Source organism: Chenopodium album, chromosome 25 (genome assembly GCF_948465745.1).
Source record: "Chenopodium album chromosome 25, dcCheAlbu1.1, whole genome shotgun sequence".
NCBI lineage: Eukaryota > Viridiplantae > Streptophyta > Magnoliopsida > Caryophyllales > Amaranthaceae > Chenopodium > Chenopodium album.
Window position 1 is genome coordinate 2,585,081 of NC_137858.1, and position 23,611 is coordinate 2,608,691.

The 23,611-nt window shown below is 36.7% G+C and overlaps 4 protein-coding genes across 4 annotated transcripts; 3 read left to right on the forward strand and 1 right to left on the reverse strand.

The window, feature by feature from the left end:
- Positions 1–4,233: 4,233 nt before the first annotated feature.
- LOC145615534 (uncharacterized) lies at positions 4,234–6,084 on the forward strand. Its single transcript, XM_081670608.1, has 2 exons — positions 4,234–4,926; positions 5,811–6,084. The coding sequence occupies exons 1-2, from the start codon at positions 4,267–4,269 to the stop codon at positions 6,075–6,077; spliced, it is 927 nt and encodes a 308-aa protein (XP_081526734.1). The 5' UTR covers positions 4,234–4,266; the 3' UTR covers positions 6,078–6,084.
- A 4,692-nt stretch (positions 6,085–10,776) lies between these two features.
- On the reverse strand, positions 10,777–13,754 carry LOC145614638 (uncharacterized). Its single transcript, XM_081669700.1, has 9 exons — positions 13,582–13,754; positions 13,419–13,484; positions 13,211–13,316; positions 13,005–13,047; positions 12,792–12,864; positions 12,367–12,454; positions 11,409–11,465; positions 11,202–11,280; positions 10,777–11,110 (listed from the first exon to the last, which is right to left on the reverse strand). Exons 1-9 carry the CDS (start codon positions 13,650–13,652, stop codon positions 11,097–11,099), a joined length of 597 nt encoding a protein of 198 aa, XP_081525826.1. The 5' UTR covers positions 13,653–13,754; the 3' UTR covers positions 10,777–11,096.
- A 1,217-nt stretch (positions 13,755–14,971) lies between these two features.
- On the forward strand, positions 14,972–20,885 carry LOC145614416 (uncharacterized). Its single transcript, XM_081669471.1, has 3 exons — positions 14,972–15,382; positions 16,807–18,921; positions 19,070–20,885. The coding sequence occupies exons 2-3, from the start codon at positions 16,861–16,863 to the stop codon at positions 20,750–20,752; spliced, it is 3,744 nt and encodes a 1,247-aa protein (XP_081525597.1). The 5' UTR covers positions 14,972–15,382; positions 16,807–16,860; the 3' UTR covers positions 20,753–20,885.
- A 992-nt stretch (positions 20,886–21,877) lies between these two features.
- LOC145613005 (BON1-associated protein 2-like) lies at positions 21,878–22,708 on the forward strand. Its single transcript, XM_081668084.1, has one exon. The coding sequence runs from the start codon at positions 21,878–21,880 to the stop codon at positions 22,706–22,708; it is 831 nt and encodes a 276-aa protein (XP_081524210.1).
- The last annotated feature ends 903 nt before the right edge of the window (positions 22,709–23,611 follow it).

Below are 23,611 nucleotides of genomic sequence, written 5' to 3' on the forward strand. Positions count from 1 at the left end.
ACACACGATGAAAGATCCGCCTTCAAAGACAGGGGTGTCTGAGCCTGGAGCTGGAGCTTCACCACAAATGGATACCCTGTGATACCGGATTTCATTTTTTTGGTCACAGAAGAGAACACATTTAGTTGAATCGATGACAGGGGAGTCTTGACAGTCATCACATGAACTGCGTATGTGTTTGCACCAATTAGTATATGCCTCTCCTGCTCTGGGACAGCATATTTGATGACTTTCTCAGCATCGAAGGTTGGTGTGAGATCGAAAATAGGAACGACATCCCTAGGAACGACCTCCGTGGGTTCAAAAGTGTGGTGTTTGAAGAACCACTCCACGAAGACGCATGCTCCACGGTGCAGGTACCCTCCGAGATCAGACAACAAAGGAAGATAGGCTGGCCTTGACTCACCACCAGGTAGCTGCATCTCCCTTAAAACAGTGGTGCACTCGAGCCTCTGTGTATCATCTAACATTAGCTCCTTCCTAATCAGTTCAGGGCTAATGGCCTTGCCAGCTATCAAGTCGTTGTTGTGGTTGTAGTAGGGTGTGGAATTGAAATCGAGTTCAGGTGATAGGGTCCGATAAATAGGATCAAAGTACAGGACTGGTTAAGTGGGGTGGTCCTTCACATTGTTGCTGCGAGCCCAGAGGCGTTCTGAGTAGTGCAACAATGATCCGGTGATCTGATTGTTTTCCAAGTTGGATAGGTTAACTAAGAATAGAGATTGTGTACCAGGATGAAAGGTTGTGTTTATGGTTAGAAATTGTAGAAGAGCACGAAAGAGTAGCTCCAGGTATTTATGCTGAGTATGTACGATTACCTCGGGTAAAAGGAATCCCCAATCTTGTATTGTAAGCTTTCTAATACACCCCTGTTTTACAAAGACCCTAAACTAGTCCGTCGAAATTAAATAAGTTAAGAGCAAGCAAATTTGAGAAATAATAAAGAATTTGTCTATGTTAATGAGTACTTTTGTTTTAATCACTACATTATTTCACCATTTTTATTTTTTTTTGGTAAGAACTACATTATTTCCCTATGGATTGACATTTAAATTATATCATTTAAAGAAATTCTTTATTGGGTTGACTCATTTGAAGTTAAAAATAATTTGTTAATTTTTGGAAATTACTGTCAACTATAATTCAACGAAAGTAATCATGGGGGGTTAAGAGTTCGAATAATTCTAACTCGCCATAACTAGTCCATAGATTGATTGATTTAAATCAAAGTAATGATGTAAAACAACGGTTTCGTAACAATCTGCTTATAAACCATATGGGAACTTCGTCGTTTAATGATGTGAGTTAACGATTTGACTTTTGATAAATCACCAAATCACCAAAACTAGTAAATGGATGCAATTGGTCTACAAGTCTCTATTGGTTTGACTTTTGCTGAATCATTTCAACTTAATTAAGTAATCATGTTGTGTGTTAACGATTTGACTTTTTACTTTTGGTAATCCATTTTAAATAGTCCTTAAGATGTTTTTTTTAACAAACAACCGGTAACGATAGCTCTTAACGATTTGACCTTTGAAAAAGCACCAAAACTAGTAAATGGATGCAATTGGTCTCATAGTCTCTATTGGTTTGACTTTTGCTAAATCATTTAAACTTAATTAAGTAATCATGTTGTGTGTTAACGATTTGACTTTTTACTTTTGGTAAACCATTTTAAATAGTCCTTAAGATGTTTGTTGTAACAAACAACCGGTAACGACGTCTCTTAACGATTTGACCTTTGATAAAGCACCAAAACTAGTAAATGGATGCAATTGGTCTACAAGTCTCTATTGGTTTGACTTTTGCTGAATCATTTCAACTTAATTAAGTAATCATGTTGTGTGTTAACGATTTGACTTTTTACTTTTGGTAATCCATTTTAAATAGTCCTTAAGATGTTTGTTTTAACAAACAACCGGTAACGATGTCTCTTAATGATTTGACCTTTGATAAAGCACCAAAACTAGTAAATGGATGCAATTGGAAGGTCCAATACTTTTTATTGATTAGTCGTTTGATAAATCAATTCAACTTAAGTAATGATGTGTGTTAACGTTTATGATTTTCATAAACTATGTCAAGTAAAACAAACGGGTCGTAATAATGTTTTGATATTTGAAAAAACAAGTTACGTAGATCGTGTTACATTTAAGTAATGGATTAAGAGGGGTGCTCATCAAATTCCAAACATGGAATATGCGTTGTTACACTTCAAATTTTTTTCATTTCAAAATTATTTCCCCCTCACTATCTACTACACACTTCACAAGATCATATATGTTTTGCTTGGAGAGCACCCTCCCTGCCATATAAAGACAAAGCAATTAAATTCCTAGTACAAGTAGTTAGGTAACGACAATGCAAATAAGAAGAAGAACACTGATGAAAATATTTTGTGTAGGTCCTCGCGTGATTCGGTGGTATCACCTTTTTATTTCATTTCATTTTTTTATTATTATTTTTTATATTTTTGTCTTAATAACGATTTGGTTTTCACAAAATAGGTTATATTGCAGTAAATCCAAACCAGTACTTATGTGTCAAGCGGATTCTTATTCAAACAAGAAACAGCTGGCTATGTGATATGATTGTAATTTGCAAGTTCATAATCACTTATTCTTATGTAAATTTCAAACGAAAACGTTTAAGATTGTCCTGATATTTGTATATGATGTTTGTATCAATCAATAAGCCCAAATGTGAGTCGGTCATTTTACCATCATTAATTAAAAAATATGTACGACCTACCGAAAATTAATATTGTAACTTAATGAGAATTAACTTGGAACTATCCACTCTAATTAAAAAAAAAAAGTAGTTAAAGGGTTAATTATTTCTATTATCATAATATTTAGATATAAAATCCTCCGGTCTTAGCCTACTAACTAGTCACTCTAATGATTACCGATGTGGCGCAAATGATTTTTATTATAGCCTCAACAAAAAGCCACGAGTGAGTAAGGTGAGAGATATAAAATTGTTAAAGAACAACTCCTTTGTTAAAGAAACTTATATAAAATTTTTACAGTAACTAAATCCCCTCAAATAAAGAAAGTGATATGTTAACTAATCAAATCAAAGGTAATTTTCATCTTTCATCAAAAAGTACTAGGACGAAACCCCCAAGAAGGTTCATTCATTCACAAAAAAAGGAGGGGTGCAGTATCTAATTGGGGTAAGTGGACAATGGTCAACAGAAAGGAGCAAGTGCTACCATTTCGTTGGTTTATCCGTAATTCAAGGAGCTAGAAAACGGGTGTATTTGTGCAGTAGAAATCACGCCCCCTGCAGTCTAAATTGAACGACATACAATTTCCTTTATAAAGGAAACACTGTATTTATCAGAAAAAAAGTACACATGTTTGAAAACGGTAATATGGTTCTAAAGACCTTGACAGCCTTTTGTGTCATTAATATCTTAATATCATAACAAAATATTAATTTGCTCCAATGAACAGTATTCTTAATTGTATTTAAAACAAATTCTTACATTATTCTTAATTGCTCTAATAAACATTAATCTTAATTGAATTTAAAACAAATACTTAAATTATTCTTAATTGCTCTAATAAACATTATTCTTAATTACATTTAAATTAGAACTTAAATTATTCTTAATTGCTTTAATGAACATTATTCTTAATTGAATTTAAATTAGAACTTTAAAACCTCGTTTTAAATCATATACTTCTACGTATTATATGATGTCTTGAATTGAATAGAGGATTTACATGAATAATGAGCTTTTAATATCGCAATCCTAATAATGTACACTAGTATTGAACAGTTAACCACTTGTTATCGTATTCCTAATAACGGATGACATGAATAATGAACATGTGACATCTCAAAGGCCCTTTTGAAGAACATTATACACTTGATATTGTAATCCTAGTAAAGGATGACATGAATAATGACATGAATAATGAACACTTGACTATAAATATTTATGCAATTATGCAACCTTTTTACTATAAATTATAGATTAAACTCATTAACAATACAAATCGACGAAAAAATTACATATACGTGTGATCGAAGTTGTACCGTATAATGTATAGGGAGCGTGTTGTACATCTTAGAACAATGTAAGCAAATATATAGCCGTTCTTAATGTGGGTTGCCATGTCACATGTGAGAATATACCCTGCCTTCATTTTTTAAGTTGACATGCACTATATAAAGGTGATAGATGACATAGCATAAAGCATTCTTAATCCCTGAAAACCCTAGCAACGCACACTTGAGATATCAAAAACCATGCCCACCATACCCATTTTTTCTGTTGAGCGTTCCTCTGTCAAACGAGAGAAATCACCTGCTGTTGACATACCTGAGTCCTCCCGGGGTGTTGTCAGACGTCGTCGTCCCGGTATCCCACAACCAAAGGGAAAGGCCAAACAACCCATTTTCATCAAAAAGAGTGAATGTAATGACTACATTTCCAACCTATTTGGTCAGTATGCTACTGGACCAGGTAGTCATCCTAAGTTCCGCCTCCAATGGCCACTTAAGACTCCTATCAAGGCAGACAAGACTGCTGCAGTCAAAAGGGTGCACCATCCTTCAGTTGAGCCCAAAATACCTACTGCGTCTGATGTAATGTCTGCGCAGGGTGCTGATGCGGTTGAGGGTGATGAAACACCGAACGTGGATCTAAACGAGGTTTTACCTACTGCTGATAGTAGGGCGTTTGAGTACTCTATAGTGCTAAGGAGTCGCACTGCTGGAGATGTTGGTGTCCCGTACAAGATACGCACAGATGAGACGTTCGAGCGAATCTACAGGGACTATGCATCTCAGATCGATGTCCACCACAGTCAGATCAAGGTTTTTTATGGGAGTACATTCATTCCAAGCACTGCTTACCCAGAGGCCATGGGGATTGACAGTGGTGATGTTCTTTTTGTGGATGGACTGGTAAAGTCGAAATCTTTTACTCTTTAATTCTTAAGTTATTGGTTTTTTTTAAAATTTATCGAACACGTAATATTTATTTTTTGTGTGTTTTATTGCATGAATGAAATAAACATGTAATGCACGGTGTTAACTAATCACCTTGTTTATTTCCTAAATTAAGAGCACAATTACACTATACTCCTAACTTAACTATAGTTAATTATGCTAATTTGATATAATATGGTTATGTAAAATAAATGTAACGTGTATCTCATGTGTAATGTTTCAATTTGGAAATTAAATGGGAGAGAGTATGTAATAAAACAATTACATTATACTCCTAATTTAATTATAGTTATTATGCTAATATGATGTAATATGGTTATGTAAATTAAATGTAACATGTATCTCATATCTAAGGCTAATTTGATATTATGTAAATTAATTTAAATGGACCGAGATCATAATAATCATAATTAAATAAAACTGTTGGTCTAGCTTTCGGCCCACTAAAATTGGATTGGGGCCCAATAGTATTCATGTAGATGCTCATTACGGTAATTTGGTACTAATGGAATTGATAATTTGATATTATGTAAATTAATTTAAATGGACCGAGGTCTAGCTTTGGGCCCACTGAAATTGGATTGGGGCCCAATGGTATTCATGTAGATGCTCATTACGGTAATTTGGTACTAATGGAATTGCTAATTTGATATTATGTAAATTAATGTAAATGGACCGAGATCATAATTAAACAAAACTGTTGGTCTAGCTTTGGGCCCACTGAAATTGGATTGGGGCCCAATGGTATTCATGTAGATGCTCATTACGGTAATTTGGTACTAATGGAATTGATAATTGGACATGTTAACTAATTGTGTGTTATGTGATTGTAAATCCAGCCCGGAGTTGTAAACACATACACAAGGATCAAGAGGTTCTATGTCAAGAACACTGGACATAGGAGGAAGTGTAAGCTCAGAGTTCAGGCCAAGCTAGACACTCCGCTGTGCCGTCTGTTTCACATATGGGGTGAGAAGTTTGATGTTGATCCAGCTAATTTGATCTTCATGCATGAGGATAATGTGCTGACAAGTCTTGACACCATAAGGGAAGCTGGGATTCTGAACGGTGACAAAGTGGTCGTTGGCCCTAACTTGATGGAGTGAACAACCGTGAATGAGTTGGGATTTGGAGCTGCTTTATTAGTGGTTTTATTAGTATTGTCTACCTCTAATCTAATAGCACCACACTTTTGTTTGTAATATATTGTGGGACTAATTAGTTAAGTAGTTCGGAATGGCCAATCAAAAGGCACACCTTTTGCTGTAGCTTAAGTTAGTGTCATTTCATTTTGTGAACTTGAACTTTGGAATGTTAATGTGTTGATGATGGTATGATGTTATGCTATGATATCATCCTTTGGTAGTTATTTTTGGTTTCATCAGTAAAACTTGAAGTTTTGGTATGTTAATGGAACTACATGTTTTTCTAGTATGTGGTGACTTTGTGATAAGGCTAGCGGTATGTTGTTGGAACTTGAAGCTTAATTTCGTTCTCTCATCGCATTTGATTTGAAAAGTTATAACCTATGAAATAAACATGAAGTTAGTGTGTAGGCAACTAAGAATTGGATGAGATAAGACTTTGAAATGAGAATGAGAATGAGTTGTTCGTCGTTAACATGTGGACTTAGTACTTGGTTTGAGGCCCAATATCGTAGTTATGCTGAGGCCCAATATCGTAGTTATGCTGGAGGTCCCATCAATGAGGCCTCTTTCCAGGAGTTTGGAACAAATCTTTCCAGGAGTTTGGAACAAATCTTTCCAGGAGGCCCATCATCTTTCATTTCCTTTGTTGTGCTTAGCACATCTATCATCACACTATCATCTACACGATAACAAAACTGAGAACATCTATCATCACACATCTATCATCAATAACAACTTTGATTTTCATTGTACAAATTAAAATAACAACTTCATGTTGAAGGCAAATAATTGAGAACAATAGTGTACCCTTATTGTGATAACAGAAGGAATGAAAGCCCATTAAGGCAATTATTTCAGATACTCAGATAGCATCTTCGGGTAGTTTATTTAAGTCATGGGAACTCATATCAACTGTTTGACACATCGAATGAACCCTCTTAACAATGTTGGTGGCAAAACGGCTTCGAGAATCCTTGCTACCCTTGATCCTATAACATACACTCCTAAGAACCTGTACGAGGATGTAGATGTATGAGATCAATGCATATACCATAACACATTAAAACAAACTGCCATCTTTTGACCACATTACCTTTGATTTCCCATCAGGCCCATTACTATCCCTTGCTTCACATGGATGCGTCTCACCGTATGCAACATCCACTGTCTAAAACACCAAATAAAATTTGATATAATGTAAACACGCGAAAGCCATGAAAATTAATAAGGCAATTCTGTAAATGCTTACCCCAATTTGTCCAAAGTCACCCCTGTTTGGGAGGCGATCTTCTCTAACAGTCCTACGTATCTCTGCCACGTTCCAAACTTCCACCCTTGGGAAATAACCCCACTGCACAGGAAATCTATTCAGCCGATCCAAATACAATACCTGACAAGTGTCATAACATATTTTAGCACAAATACCTGGACACAAATACAACTAACAAATGTCAACAAATAAGGGCATACCACAATAAATATGAGACAACCGCCACAGCCACTCGCAGAGCCCGTTGAGTAAAACCGGCGTGCAAACATAGCTACACTATCCATGAGCTTTTTCAACACGAGGCTGCACCAGTCAAATTCAGCGGCATTCACGGCACACGTTAATGCAGGCACAAGATCTGCTGCCAGTCTTGAGGACTGAGTAGGGCATAACAACATCTCTAGGGACAACAACAAGAACAGCATCTTGAACTCTTCCACCTCCTCCTCCTGCCACTGTCCCTCCAGTCTCGCAATCAAGTTCCTAGTCACCGGAATACCCTCAAAGATGTATTGACGACCAGTTTTGGTTGACGTAGTGTACCATGATTTACCATATCTCTCCATAATCAAGTTTACTCGGCTCAACATTTCATTGTTTAATGATTGGTATGTCGGAACAGGCATACCCCCATTCGGAATACCAAGTACCCAATGTACCTGATTTTGAGAAAGCCTAAACAATCTTCCATCATGGCTTTTAAGAGTACAGTTCAAGGGGTCAATACGAGTCATCAACCAATAAGCCAATTGTCTTGGGAGATTCATGTCACCTCCAATCTTTAACAAACCATCAAACCCCATTTCACCAACCCAACGCTTTCGTCGGTCATCAAATGTTTGGCATATTCTACCAAAAGACTCTATACGACAACTCGTATTAGGGGGCTGTAAAATTAAAAACCCTAAGGGTCAATAAAAAATCACATTTAACCAAATAGGCCAATTTGGACATACAAGAACTTACCCTGCATCTAGCTTTGAAATGTTCTAACAGCACTTTTCCTTTCCTTTTAACTTCACCACCAACACTTAAATAGTCATCCTACATGTTCATATAAGAATTAATGAATACAAGAAGATGGAAAATAACCAGATTGAAATTCCTAACATGATATTACATTACCGTGAATAGTTCCGGAGATAGCTTCTTCATTTCAGGTACAATTCCATTCTGACCCAACAACAGCACATAGTGAATGGCCTTAAATGTGCAAAAATAACATAACCCCTAACTGTGAAGGAATAACATGTACCTTAATACAAATTTGATCACTGGATGTTTTGCGCTTCTTCAAACTCCCAGTTGAATCCATACAGAACTGCTATTGTATTTACAAATGGAAATTATTCATCAATAAACTTAAACCTAATAACGTGATAACAATCAGGTGATAACTTCAAACCATAGGCAAATCATATGCAAATCAAACATTAATCATATCCTGGTGATAACTTCAAACCATAGGCAAATCATATGCAAATCAAACATTAATCATATCCTGGTGATAACTTCAAACCATAGGCAAATCATATGCAAATCAAACATTAATCATATCATATGCAAAATCAAACATTAATCACATCATAGACAACATCAAACATTAATCATATCATAGACAAAATCAAACATTAATCATATCATAGGCAAAATCAAAAATTAATCGTATCATAGGAAAAATCAAACATTAATCATATCATTTAAACTATCTTAGGCAAATCATATGTATGTAGGCAAGCATTAATCATATTTTAGTGCAATCAGTAAACTGTTAGATCAATTGAATCAATAAACTGTAATATATCATAACAATTGAATTGATAAACTGTAATATATGATAACAATTGAATCAACAACCACATGCCAATTATTTTCAACGGGTTCCACCAATTTACATTCAACCCCGAAAACTTCCATTTCTGTTTAGATTTAACAATTATATATGAGATTGATTACACCTATTACTTACAAAAAATCTCAATTACGAAACTGTAACAATTCGAGAAACAACAGCAACATTAAACCCGATTCAAAAGAGACGTTTTGAAGTAAACATACCTATATATGCGACTTGAAACCCTAGCTAAATCAAGTACAGTGCCCCCCTGTCGCCAATATTCCGGCAAAAGACGCTGCGATTGTGAGATTTACTTAACGACTGCGGTTGAAACAGGTCGTACTAGTGGGAAAAGCAACCACATTTTCCCTCCCGGAATCGAATTGTTTGCGGCGAAATTGAGTTAATTATGGAATTGGATGAAGAATGTTGAAACCAAATCAGAGAAATACCCTTACCCTAACGTCGTAATTCGCCAATTGAGTTAATTATGGAATTGGATGAAGAATTGGAGGACTAATTAACGAAATCAAAGAATACGCCGGTTAAAACCTTGAAGAATTGAGAGAATTTCATTTACAGAGCACTCAATTGAACGGAGGAACGGAGAACATTGCTAAAGGGGAAACGCTGAAGGTTAAAACGGAGGTCTGCATAAAAGGGAAAACGGGGGGTAAAAACGGAGGTCTCCAGTACGGGATACGAGAATGGGGGGCTAACGATCGTTATCAGGGTTAACGCTCGTGGACAAGTAAAATACCAAAAGACCCTTACTTTACTCACCAAAATGACGTCGCCACCCCTTTATTAACATGTTTCGTCAATAAGGCTTATTAACGAGTATTTTCTCGATCATTATATGTTGTCATAAACGCCCGTGTTAGGGTGAGTTTACGAAATCGGTGCAAGTTGCGAATGGGTAAAATGACCGTTTCAGGACATATTGGATGGTCTACCGATCCAATTGGACTCCCGGAGGGTATTATATGTTGTCATAAATGTCCGTGTTAGGCTTGAGTTTACGAAATCGGTGCATGTTGCGAACTGGTAAAAATCTCGTTAATTTTTATTTCCGAGCGAAAAAAAGGTCAAAAAAATTACAAAATTGAAGGTTATAATCCACACATTTTGAGGTTTCGGGACTCGGTGGCGAAAAGACTTTAGACCATAATGGATACATCTCGGAGTCATATAATGCCGTTTGAAACCATATATAATCATTTTATGTTGTTTGGATGATTCCTCCGACCCAATTGGACACCCGAAGGGTATTGTGGAGCATTTATGACATTATCCACATCCAGTACAGATTTATTGGCAACGCATTTATGACATTATCAGATACAGAGTACAAAAGATACCCATATTCCAAATTACAGCAACCTTGAATTTATAATATAGCCCAAAAACACATTATCAAGTGTGATACTATTGGATTGGTTTCATGAATTTTTCAGCATATTTAACACTCAAACTTACACCTTGAAGACTGTAATAAGTCAAAATTAACTAAGCTATTTTTATAAAATACGATACAGAGCAACAAAGAATACGGAGTAATAATGATCACCATGAAACTTGCATTTCACACGAAACCCAGTTTAAAGATTGTGTTGATTTGAGTCTGTTTACTACACCAAAAATAAATTCCAGATCACTGTGAAGTTAAAACTCATTACAGATTATACTCTAAGAACCCTGATGCCCCCAAACTGGATACAATACACATCTTCCTATGACCTCAATCAAAATTTGCGTATTCTTCATCTTCCGGGCAAGTCCACTGGGCATACATATCAGTAGTCATCTAGAGTATCAGTAAAACCTAGCATAGAAGAGATGTATTTCCAACGACAGCATCCCAAAAGCACTAAAATCTTGGCGCTGCATGAGAGAATAGATGAGCACATTAGATATGAAGAACAACAAATTTCATTTTTAATTTCAGAAGAAACCGAGAACGAGAACAGCCTACCTCCTCCAATTGTAGCTTCGGGTAACCGCTCAATTGAATACTTGTGGCTGGTGATGTACATAATAGGCACACCAGGTATCTGATTACCCAGTTATTTTCAGGGTTCAAGGCAACAAGATAATCAATAAACATGTTTTAAGCTTCAAAATTCATCTCGACCATAACAATAAAAATTTTAATACTGCTATATGAAAAAAAGGGAATCACCTTTCTAATCCGACGCTTCAAATCACGATCACAGGTAGCAACAATGTAGCATTTATGCTGTTTGCAACAAAGTAAATCATAAATATTAAGGCAAAACAACTGGCACAAATGCACAGTGTACAAAAAAAGACAGGAATGACGCTTTTAAATACAGAGAATTCAAAATGGGCAATGAATTTGGTATATAAGCTCTGTCTTTCCCCAGCATTTACACTTTGTTTGGATAACAAAATAGATGGGAAAAGAGGGAAAGGGTAAGACTACTGTAAGAGGAGGAAGAGGAGAGAAAAGAGGGAATCCAATTTTGGAAGGATGTTTATTAAAGAGGGAGGAAAAAAGGATCCTTCTCCTTTTCTTTCCCCCAACCCCTTATCAAAACAAGGGAACTTGTTACCCTCGCTTTCCCTCCATTTTCTTTAATTCAAACAAAGTATTATTGCAGGGGTGAACTAAGCTTTGTATAAACTAAATTCCCAACAAGAAGACCACCAATTGAAGTCTTGAACTTTAAAGTTAGTAGAAAATTAGAAATGTGTTCAAACATATAACAATGATAACAGAACTCATTTAATTTTTCAGAAATTCTATATACGTGGCTGAGTAAATGCTTCATTTAAGTACAGTTATCATATTCATCACAATGTAATGAATCTAAGGATAACCAAGCACTTCTATTTCTTTTAGATGCAGTAAATTCTTTTAAAGTATCCTTGTCACATGTAGGAGAAAAAAACTAACAGGAAGGAGGGATGCCATTAGCCTCATGATATAATCTTATTCCCACTTTCCCAATCTCATACAAAAAACTATAGCTAATGTATGTAAATGAAACTCTATGAAGGGGATATCAGATCTTCGACGAATTTTTCAGTTCACAATTGTCACAATTATATCTTTCTTTTTTATATGGTACAGATAAAGGGCAGTTATTTCATCATACTGCAAAGTGCAAAAAAACCTGAGTGACCCTGTCAACAATGCAGTCATCAGCATATGTTCCCTTGTGAATACATGGGAGTCTGTCAAACCGAGGATCCTTGGCAATCCTGCATGTAAAGATAGATATAAACTGGTGAGGGCCTCACATCAACATGGAGACAACTTAAGTCCCAAGGACACGATGAGTGAAATGACACAAAATGAACGACCAAATTGATGTCAAAGATGAACCAAATTCAATTGCTAATATAAAGGGAAATGATAGTATCCTTGTTTCATGACCAAATTGCTAATCAAAGATGAAATAAATTCATGAGAAAACACAGCTAGGACTCTAGGGAGTAGTATATATGTTTCCAAAACAAAGGAATATCAAAAGCCATATCCCAAGATATTAATAGGTGTTTCACTTATATAGTAAGATGAAAAATATGTAAAATGTACCTCAAAGCTACACGATACTTTTGACCCAGCTTCTCAAGTTCGGCCATAACACAATCCGTAATGCAAGGCGTACCTTTGATAAAAGAAGGATTGAATTTCTTTAAAATAATAGCATAATGCAATAATCAAGATAAATACAACAGAAGGTATAACACACGATGTCTAAACTGTATATAAAAAAAAATTAAAAAAAAAAAGACAGTAATCACTCACATTTAGCATATAAGCAGTCCATCATTGCTTTCTCCAAATCCAACTGCCCAAACATGAAACAACAAAATCATCATACAAAACTAACACAAATTTACAAAGCCTGATTACTAACAAGCATATTTCTGCAAAAAAAAACCAAGAACAGAGCAAAATTCCAGCTGAATAATATAGGTAAAACTAATAAAACCATAAATTGAGGTTCTCACTTTGTTCTGGATAGAGAAATTGATGAAATTGGTATCAACTATAACCCGATAAGGCGGTCCCAATGCAGTATTATACTTGAAAAACAGGGCAGATGACACATTAGGCCTGAAAATCACCCACAAAAACAACAAATTGAATCAAATTCGTTAACACCCAATAATTAAAACTACTTAATACTAACTAAATTGAAGAAATTAGAAAGCTTACACATTTCTAGGAAGATTAGCGGATTCAAGGTCTTTCTTTTTAGGGTTTAATACTTCTTGCTTGTGCCTGAATTTGAATGACACAAACCAATAGACAATTAAAGAATTAGTACCTATAAATTAATCTGAAGAAAGAAATAGAGAGGAAAAGAGAGAATTAATACTGTTTGAGGGTTTTGGAAGTGAGGAGCTTCTTCCTGACGGCAAATTTGGGGGCTTTTTTAGCTTTTCCCATGATTTTCGCCGGCGATAAACCCTAAACCCTAGATAACGAAAGGAGGGGCAGAGAGAAAAAAAAAGAGAGAGAAGTGGCACGGTGGATAATTTTGGGGTAAAACTGGCGGAGGTGGCGGTGATGCGACAACGGCGACCCTTTTTTATAAAACTTGTACGCCCAAAAATTTATACTTTACCAATTGAATGTTGGTTTAATGGTGATTCGGAATACACTCAGTAGGGAGAACCTGTGTTCGATCCCCGCAATAACAATTGGGATGGGATTTGAACCTAACCACCCAAAACCGATCCCGAATTCGGATTAGCCCAAAGTGTGAATCGGATAAAACACAAAAAAAAAATGTATACTTTCACAATTTCACGTACAAATTTGTAGAACTTGAGTTTTGTCCAAAGACAACAATAAAATGCATCAACGTTTGCCGTTTGGTTTGGGGTTCAAATCCTCCCGACTTCCCGAGAGTGAGAGGTGCTTAGGGGTAGGAATTTCTTTACCTTCCCTTCTACTCTAAAACCGTAAGATTTCAGCTTTGTTTAGAGTCCTCTTTACCGTATACCATTAAATTCATTCATTCGCACCCCAAGCTAAATTGACTTGTGCAAATCGATAAATTAATATTGAATAATTTGTATACAAAATATGCACTTTGTACATGTAAATATGGAGTATATTTGTATCATCTTTCTTTTTAATTTTAAGAACTGAAATCATAGAATTAACCATGGTTAACACCTAATGTATATTCAATATCTTTTGACTACAAATATTTGTAATAGATTTAAGGTTTGTTCTCTTCAACTTATTTTCAGTTCATTTCAGTTCTTGTCTTAATTTCCTTATCTCATAAAATATTCAATTCAATTCAGTTCAGTACAGCTCTAATAATTTCAATTCAGTTTAGCTCAGTTCAGTCAGCTAATCAGAACATGCCCTGATAATTGGGTAAATATTATAAGACAGTCGTGGGGAGATTGAGGGAATAATGATACTCCATTGAAAATTGTCACGATTTTCATTGAAATTATAATCCGATTGACTCCGTACTATCAAAATTTCTATATAATTATATGTACTCTGCATTAGTTTTGTTTCAAGGTGACAATTCTTAATATCAAAATTTCATTAATATAGAGTTTTTTTTTTTTTTGAACGATCATTAATATGGAGTATAAGATGAAACTATATTAATAATTAATCAAAGGTTTTTGAAAATCATACAAAATGTTTTTTTTAAAAGAAAAAAAAAACTAAATTGGGAAAATAAGATGTCATAAAATATGCTCCAAATATTCTTTAAAATAAAATAAAAAATAAATAAAAAAAAAAAGCTTCAAATATTGTTAAAGAAAAAAAAAGGCTTCAAAAAAATGTCACAAAATAAAATGGTGGGGTTAGGTTTATAATTCTAGAAGGACATGCGATGTGACAAGGAAAAATCCAGAAACAAAAGTTGCGGGAATAATCTGGAATCACCTTAACTGTTGAATCTCTCTTTCGCGCTCCTTCTTCTACTCCATCATGTCACTATTTAAACACTCTCCCGAAAAATCCATTTCTTATTACTGCAAAAAGAAAAAAAGAAAAACTTCAGATTTTTCTGCAACTCACAAAATTCAAAGAGCTCGTAACAAAGCTTCAACCTAATTTTTCTGGGCTTGTGGACCGATTATACACTGTTAACTGAGTCATTCGGAATTGCAGATCGTTTGGAGGTTTTTAAACAAGCTGTAAGTTTTCTCTCGATTTTGTTTTTGGGCGATTAAATTTAATTTTACAATGCTGCATTTTTATTTTAGATCAGAATTGCTGTTTTTACAATTTCATTTTCTTCCATATGATTGTTAGTTGTTGATTTGTAACTACCTAATTTTCTAATCTCGGTGAACCAAATAGGCAAATTAATTCCTGAATTTGATATGATATGTTTTGGCCTAATTTAACAATAAGTGCATAGCCTTACTCAATTTTGTACTGGCAAATTAGTTAATACTCAATTGGTTCATTTCTGACATGTTGCAAATTAGGGTAGTTGAATATGATGATTCAATAAATGAGCAAAAATCAATGAGCAAATTACCCGGATGTACGGTACACCTGGGTGTATATAACAAATTCTAGAACGGAGTTGCTGGTGAACATAATAGATTTTGGGTGGTCAATTGGGGTTCTTCATAGTTTTGAGGTTTGATTGAATGGGGAGGTTAGGTAGAAAAGTCCCATTGAAAACAGAAAAATTGCCTTACTAATTGTCATAATTGTGCATAAAATACAGGGTTGATTAAATTTGGTACTGAATATGGAGTGTATGGTTGATTCAATAGTAGTGGATTGATGTCTAATCGTATCCGGTAGAAGATCTAAGATTAGTTTGTTGATGCTTATGTTGGTACCTTGGATGTTTTCGTCCGGTGGGTTAAGTTTAGTGTTATGGGAAAGTTAAGAACCTAGCATCAATATGTATTCCATCTATCTGAATTCAAGAGTTACATCAGAGGTTGTCTTCTTATATGAGATTGTAGATTTGTGGTCGAATTTTATGATCTTCTCTTAGTTGAGTGATGGGAAGAGTGTGGGTACAATTCAACTATAGCAGAGGTGAAACTATAGGGTCGGCCCCTAGATCGGAGTACTTAGAGGAGTAGTACTCATTGTATAGTTGTATGTATTATATTACATCCTATACTTTGAAGCAATAATGATGAGCATGTCTTAAGCAGCTCAGTGATTTCTAGCTCTTGTTCTTAGTTACCATTTCCATCAAGGATAGAGATTATGTTGCTGGATGCATAGGTAGCATGATCACATGGTCACATTGCTTGGAGTTCTGCTGTTTTTGAGTCTGGTTTTTTTCATGACTTATTAGCATCATTGAATAGTTCATTTTCCATATCAAACATCTTTGTTATTTGAAAGAGTTGCAGCTTGAACATGATGCATTGTGTAGTTTTTGTGATGAGAGGGCAGATTTGGGGCCTTCAGTTAGAAATTCTATCCTGTGTTACATGGCCTAGATACCTGAGTAATCAGTATAAGTTTGCTAAGGTGTTCCTTTTACTCAGTATAACTTTTGCATTTGGATATATAATTAGCCCATCTTAACTGTTAAAAGTGTTTTGCAAGCCTCATGTCAATTTACTTGCTCTTGTTGCAGCTGTTTTAGTGGCATATCTACTAGACTAGCAAGACTTCGTCTTAAACAGTAAAGATGTATCCAGTTTACAGAGGCCTGCATTCTTATCCTTATCAGACAAATCAAATGCCTTCTACTCAGTATTATCAGCCAAGCTGGGAAGGTGTTCCTCAAATGAAGGAAGACCCACCAAGCTCCTCTTGCGTGCCTGAGTCTTTGCCTCCCAATTATGGTTATCCAGCTCCGATGCAGTGCCATAGTTGCTGCTCTCATGGTCAGCATCCTACTTATTACAATTTCAGACCACCCTGTTCTCATTTCCCTCCACCACCACCACCCACTTACAATCACTTTTGTGGTGGCTATCCTCCTTACCCTCAATTTCACCCTATGTACTATGCCCCACCTCCAAATTATTCCATGGAGCTACCCAAATATGAATATGACAAGAGTGTACTGAGAGATCAACATCATTGCTGTGAATGTTCAAATCATCCGTGCCACATGAAAGGACGGAATAGTGTCAAGATTGAAGAGCATGAGCCAGATGTTGAGACGAAGGGATCTGAATCATTGTTACCTGCTGGTGCAAAAAACTTTCAATATCCAATCATGTGGATTCCACCTGAATATATGATGAACAAAGAGCAGCCAAGAAGGTTGGTGGAAGATGAGGCTAGTGGACAGCAAGTATTGCCGTACTCGAAGAAGCCTCAGGTGCAATGGGGACCTACTGAGACAGAAGCACAGGATAATCAAGGTTCTCTAAGCAGGAAGTCTCGCCAGAATATATGTTCTGCAGAACAGGATCCAAACATAAGGAATGGATGGTTCCCATTGGACTTAAACAACATTAGACAACTAATGGATGGTGGAGACTCAATGCACAGTCGTGGTCAAGAGAACAGAAGCCCAAACGAAATTGAAGGCTCTGCATCTGGTAGGAAGCCTCACCAGAATGTGCAATCAATTGAACAAAATCCAAGTACAAGGAATGGATGGTTTCCATTGGACTTGAATAGAATTAAACAACTGATGAATGGTGGAGATGTGATGAAAAGTCGTGATCAAGAAAGCAGAAATCTGGGTGAAAAGAATGCTCGTGATGTGGAAAACAAAGATCTAAGTAAGCAATACCCTGTCATATGGATTCCAAATAATGGCCAGATGGAGGATTACTTAAAGGGCTGGGAGGATAGATCTGCAGGGAAAACCACTGCTGAAGAGTCTCCTGCTTTGAATGATGTACCCAGAAAACTTGAGCACATTGATAATGAAGCAGAGAAAGGGAGTACTAAAGCAGGAGATGATGGCAGTAAAGTTGGAACTCAGGGGACTGAAAAAAAGAGTACCGTGAGAATCATCCCCGTAAAGCAGTTGGATGAGTCTGTTGACAAGTTGTCAAAGAAAGATGATGATCATAAGGTTGATGGAGCACCAGTGAGCAAAGCAAGTCAGGACTCAGCAAAAAATTGTACCAGCAGGCAGTCCACTAAGAAGTCTAAGCTTCCTCCAATTTGCTTGAGGGTTGATCCACCAAAGAAAAAAAATGGCAATGGAAGCTCAAGGTCTCCTAGTCCTCCCGGTGACAAAAAGCAACAAAATTTTAAGGAGTCCAGCTCAAAGAAAGATAATGAGCAACCAAATAAAGAGATAAAAGTCAAGGATGTAGATGAGAAGGTACTTGGCCAGAATAAAAGTACACCTTATGGTGCAGGTGACACAAAAGAAGGCTCACAAAATTTGAAAGATGAGGTAACCAGTGCAGAAAATATGGTAATGCAACAGGCTGATATTGATAAACCAGAAGATGAGAAGGGTAGTGTTGATAAGGTGCAATCGAAAGGACCACAAGTAGCAATTGCTGGTGGATCTAAGCAAGAAGGCAATCAGAAGAGAAAAGTCATGTCAGACATGGAAGCAGCTGTTGTTATACAGTCTGCATATCGTGGATACAATGTTAGAAGATGGGAACCGATAAAAAAGCTCAAACACATTGCCAAAGTTCACGAAGAGGCCATTCGGGTCAAAAACCTTATTAAAGATCTCGAGTCTCGTTCTTCCATAGAAGACAAGGAGAAAGTAGCTATTGGGGAGACGATAATGAATCTGCTGCTGAAGCTGGATTCTATACAGGTATACAATTGGCTTATTTTCTTCTTTTCCTTTAGATCATTTCCTTTTTCTTGGCACGGCTTTCACTATAAGTGTTATGTCTATGTTTTAAATTAGTCACCATATATATTTTTATCACGTAAGTTATGCTTACTCTTTTAAGTTCCAGGGATTGCATGAAAGTGTACGAGATGTCAGGAAATGTGTGGCAAAAGAGTTGATTAGTTTACAAGAAAAGCTTGACAACATAACGAGCCAAAAGTGTCCTGGCTTTGAGAAGGTTAATGAAAGTGTTGGAAAATCTTCTGAAGGCTCCAGCTTACAAAGAGATAATGGCACATCTGAAAGGGAGGGGATTAACTCAAATGACTTATCTTCAAGTCAATCTCCTCTTTGTCAGGATGTTTTGGGCGGTTCTCAAAGTAACAGTAACACTAAAGAAGAATCTGTGGTGGAATCGGAATCACAAATAGGACCTCAAGATGACAATGTGATGTCACCAGCAAGAAGAAATGGGGATGTTTTAGCAGCTGGATTGGTTTCAGAAATAATAGAGGAGCCGAATGCAAGTGATACTGTCCAGGGACAATCACCAATATTATCTGAAGAGTCGTTAGTCAATGCAAATCCTGTAATAGACACAGTCATGGAGGATGATATGGTACATGGGAACAAAGATCAGGAAGCAAATTTGCTTTCTGAACTACCTCAAGAAGTTGTTGAGGAGGAGTCTTTAGTTACCATGAGCCCTGTTAAGGAGACAGCAGTGCAGAATGATCTGGTCTCTGGAATCAAAGATCAGGAGGAACATCAGCCATTATTGCCTCAAGAGGTCAATGAGGAGTTGCTCTCTAATGATAACATCGATGAAGACACAGCAAGGCAGAGTGGCGTTGCTGGGAATTGGGATCACGAAGCAGATTTTCTCTCTGAACTGCCAGTAGAGGTTGTCGAGGAAGACGACAAAATGGAGATTTCATTGGTAGAGCATGATTTAGGCGCTTCCAAGCGCAGTTCTCCAAATAATGGCAAGGAACTAACTGAGGCTAAGACTTTAGGAAACTCGAACAATGATCAAGAGGTGGATCAACCTGGCGAGGGGCTAGAAGCAGGAAATGAGGGAATTGTAGCCAAAGAGCATGAAAATCACGAGGCCCTCGAAATGTCTAGCAAGGAGACCATAAATGGCCAGGAAACTGGATCTAATGTCATCCCTGCAAACATTGAAATGCCAGTTATGGAGGAGGTAGACAGCAAGCTTCCAGAATCAGCTGGTGAAGGGGAGGTCTTTGCAGTGGAACCTGGTGTTCCGGTAGAAGGCGGTGTTGAAATCCCACCCCATAAAGAAAATGAGGACGAGTTTAGGGTGGAGAGCTTAGAAAGCAATGTGGAATGTTCTTCAAGTACTACATCACTCATAGATCCATTTGACTACAATGAGTATACATCAGAATTTTTATCTGGTGATCAGAGGAACGAGTGTGAAACTGTTAAGCCAGAACTTCCTGAATCTGATGTGCAGCAATATAAAGAGGAAGAAGGAACTATGGGAGAATCCTTGGATGATCAAAGCTCGGTTGTAGGGGCTAAAAAGGATGAGCAGATTGATAAGAAAATAGTAGAAGAGAATGAGAAGCTGAGAGAAATGCTGGAAAAGCTACTTGCTGCTGGGAAGGAGCAGCAAGAAGTCATATCAAGCTTGAATGGGAAGGTGAAAGACTTGGAAAAGAAGCTGGCAAAGAAGAAAAGCGTAAAATCAGCAAAACATCCAAAAGTTAGAGTCTCCCGTTCTTCGTGTGGGAAACCTGCTAATGGCTCACCAAGAGAAAGGTCACTAGGCATTGCATCCTGAACATACTCTTGTTATGTTAAATTTGTGAGTGTTTGTTTGAGTGCTGTATATGTAGTGACTTTCTCTGGTAAAGTTGAAATGGTTGTATATTTGTCACTGTTTCAAATAAAAGAACAATTTCCTGTTACAAATGGTAAAGTTGGGCTTGTTTTTCAATGTGATTCTGTGATTTATTTACAAAGTGTTAAACTGTTAACCGGTTTGTAAATTGTAATCAAGTAGAACTTACAATTGTGTGAAATGTTTTAAATTTTTTTTTTTTTTCTAAATGTATTTTCAAAATAAAATAACACGAAAGTACAACTCGTTTTTGTTATTCCAGCCTAAAATACTTACAAGTTACAATAGTACGGAGTACATTATTTGAATTATTACTACGAAATATAATTTTTTTTTTTCTTTTGACACAAGAAAATCTATATCTTTATTGTGAATAATAGACTTTCATCAATCTACATTATAAATCACCAAAAAAAAAAAAAAAAATCAATCTACATTTATTTTTGGAAACAATTTCATCATTCTACCTTACATAACATTATAATCATATATTGCAAAAAAAAAAAAAAAAAAAAAAAATCAACTAAATCACCCCAAAAAAGAAAATATCTCTACAATTATCATTTGCATTATTGCATATCATATGTAATCAATGACATATAATTGCAATAAATAACATATGGAAACATATAAATTAAATTTATTATGAATTAATTTATTTTTTAAGGCAAAATTATTATGAATATTTTAGCTAACCTGTACATAGCAAGGGTACAACCGTACAATACAATTTATTTATACAAATTAATTTTGCTTTTACGAGCTAAAAAAAAGCGTAGAAAAACCCAGCTGTGCCATGCCATTGTTTGACAACTGTCAACTTCCAAAAAAATAAAAAAAAATCATGCAAAAAAACAAAATAAAAAATCAGACCGTATATATACGCCATCACTCTCATTTTCCACACTTCTGGGAATTCACCACACTCCTCCGCGGCCATTTCTTCTCTCTCTCCTCCCCGGCGCCGCCGCCACTATCACCACCACCACCACAACAACAACTACCTTCATCACCACCCATAAAACCCTTCAAAAACCTTGAATTTCAACAACTTTCTTGAAAGAAATGAATTCCCCTGCATCTCTTCCTCCACTAACCCCAACACCATCCCATCAATCCACCCATCTTCTTGAGATCAACCTGATCTCCGCCCAAAATCTCAAACCCCCTTCCACCAATCTCCGGCGCCTCCAAACTTACGCCGTCGCATACATTGACCCTTCTCGCAAACTCCGATCCCGCGTCGATCGTATCGGCGGCGAAAACCCTTCTTGGAATGACAAGTTCATTTTTAGGGTTTCCGATGATTTTCTCGCCTCCGATACTTCCTCCTTCACCGTCGATATCTTCGCCGTCGGTGTTCTCAAAGACGCGCTTCTCGGCTCCGTGAGGTTTCTCATCAGTAATTGTGTATCTCTTCACTCTGTTGGTGTTCCTTCTTTCGTTGCTGTCCAAATCCGACGTTCTTCTGGAAGGTTCCATGGGATTCTTAACGTAGGAGCAATGGTGATTGATGCGTCGTCGGAGTTAGGGTTTTCACTCGCCGGAGTATCGGCGATTGGTTACCGTGATTTCATGGGGGAAACTCATCATCGTCGCCGGAGAAATCATCACCGTCGTGGCGTTTCCGATTTCAGCTCCGGCAGCGAGTCGTGCGGCGGTGACTCGGTTGATTACTCCGATGAGAGTGAGTCGAGTGCGTCGAACTCGTCGACGGCTTCGGCGTCGAATGTGCTGAAGGAGTTGAATGGGAGGAGAGAAATGGCGGGAAAAAGTAAGGGAGAAGGAGGTGGTATGATCCTGTGTGGTTTAGGGTTTCAGAAGAAGATACATTTCAGTCCTTCTGATCAAGATATCGAGGCTTTAGATGCGTTGGATCTCGAAACCGGAAGATGATCATGATGATGATGATGGACGGTTGAGATTGAATCAGAGGGTTATGGTGGTATATCTATCCTTGATGAATTACTGCTCAAATATAGGATGTTAAGTTGCTTAATCTTTTTTAATTAGAGTATCAAAATTGAAATTTTATGTTGTTATAAATAAAAGTAGTCTCTTGACTTGTTGGATGTTCTTAGCTTAGACAGATTTCACAGCCATTGGATAGATGTATCATGTATGTATATAAGTATGTGCTTCTAATCTTTTGAGAAGATGATATATTTCAAGCTAATGTACTACAAGTATATATATTTGTTGCTTGTCCAATCAATTGAATTGCTCCTTATAGTTGTCGTTTACCCATGTACAATGTTGATAGTATCATTTCAATATAGAGGTACGGAGCATAAACTAATCCGGAGCACTTCTTCTGTGGCTAATGAGCTTGATGGTTTCAAGTCTTTGATTTATAAAACAATGGGCATAAACATGACCAATTGGCCATACAGGCCTATAATCCACCATCCTTGGTCTGAATGGTCTCCCACCCTCCAATGTTCACCTTCTACGACACCACTGTCCTTAACCACCTCGAAAGTCAGCCGTACGAGCTCAGCCACTGCCATTGGTTGTGGGCTCCATCAGTAAACTTATTAACTAGCCAAAGCATTAGCAAGCCCACTCAATTGACTGAGTACCATGTAGTCCATGTTACAAAGTTGATGTCTAATTGTGTAGACTTGAAATGGCCCAATCCAAAACATGAAGGCCCTGAACAAGTAAAGGGTCTAGTAGCCAAACTCTTAAACTGAGTCTCAGCACTGTTCCTGCACTCAATTCTGACAAAATGACAGTAGTGGCTTAACCACTTAACCTCAACTAGGTGTAAGATAGCTGGTTTAGTAGCCTCAGATA

Coding starts and splice junctions, on each gene's coding strand:
- LOC145615534 (XM_081670608.1), top strand. CDS start 4,267: ATGCCCACCATACCCATTTTTTCTGTTGAGCGTTCCTCTGTCAAACGA. Junction 4,927..5,810: donor TTCTTTTTGTGGATGGACTG/GTAAAGTCGAAA, acceptor TTGTAAATCCAG/CCCGGAGTTGTAAACACATA.
- LOC145614638 (XM_081669700.1), bottom strand. CDS start 13,652: ATGGGAAAAGCTAAAAAAGCCCCCAAATTTGCCGTCAGGAAGAAGCTC. Junction 13,048..13,210: donor ATTTCTCTATCCAGAACAAA/GTGAGAACCTCA, acceptor ATGTTTGGGCAG/TTGGATTTGGAGAAAGCAAT. Junction 11,281..11,408: donor TGAAGCGTCGGATTAGAAAG/GTGATTCCCTTT, acceptor CTGGGTAATCAG/ATACCTGGTGTGCCTATTAT.
- LOC145614416 (XM_081669471.1), top strand. CDS start 16,861: ATGTATCCAGTTTACAGAGGCCTGCATTCTTATCCTTATCAGACAAAT. Junction 18,922..19,069: donor TGAAGCTGGATTCTATACAG/GTATACAATTGG, acceptor TTTAAGTTCCAG/GGATTGCATGAAAGTGTACG.
- LOC145613005 (XM_081668084.1), top strand. CDS start 21,878: ATGAATTCCCCTGCATCTCTTCCTCCACTAACCCCAACACCATCCCAT.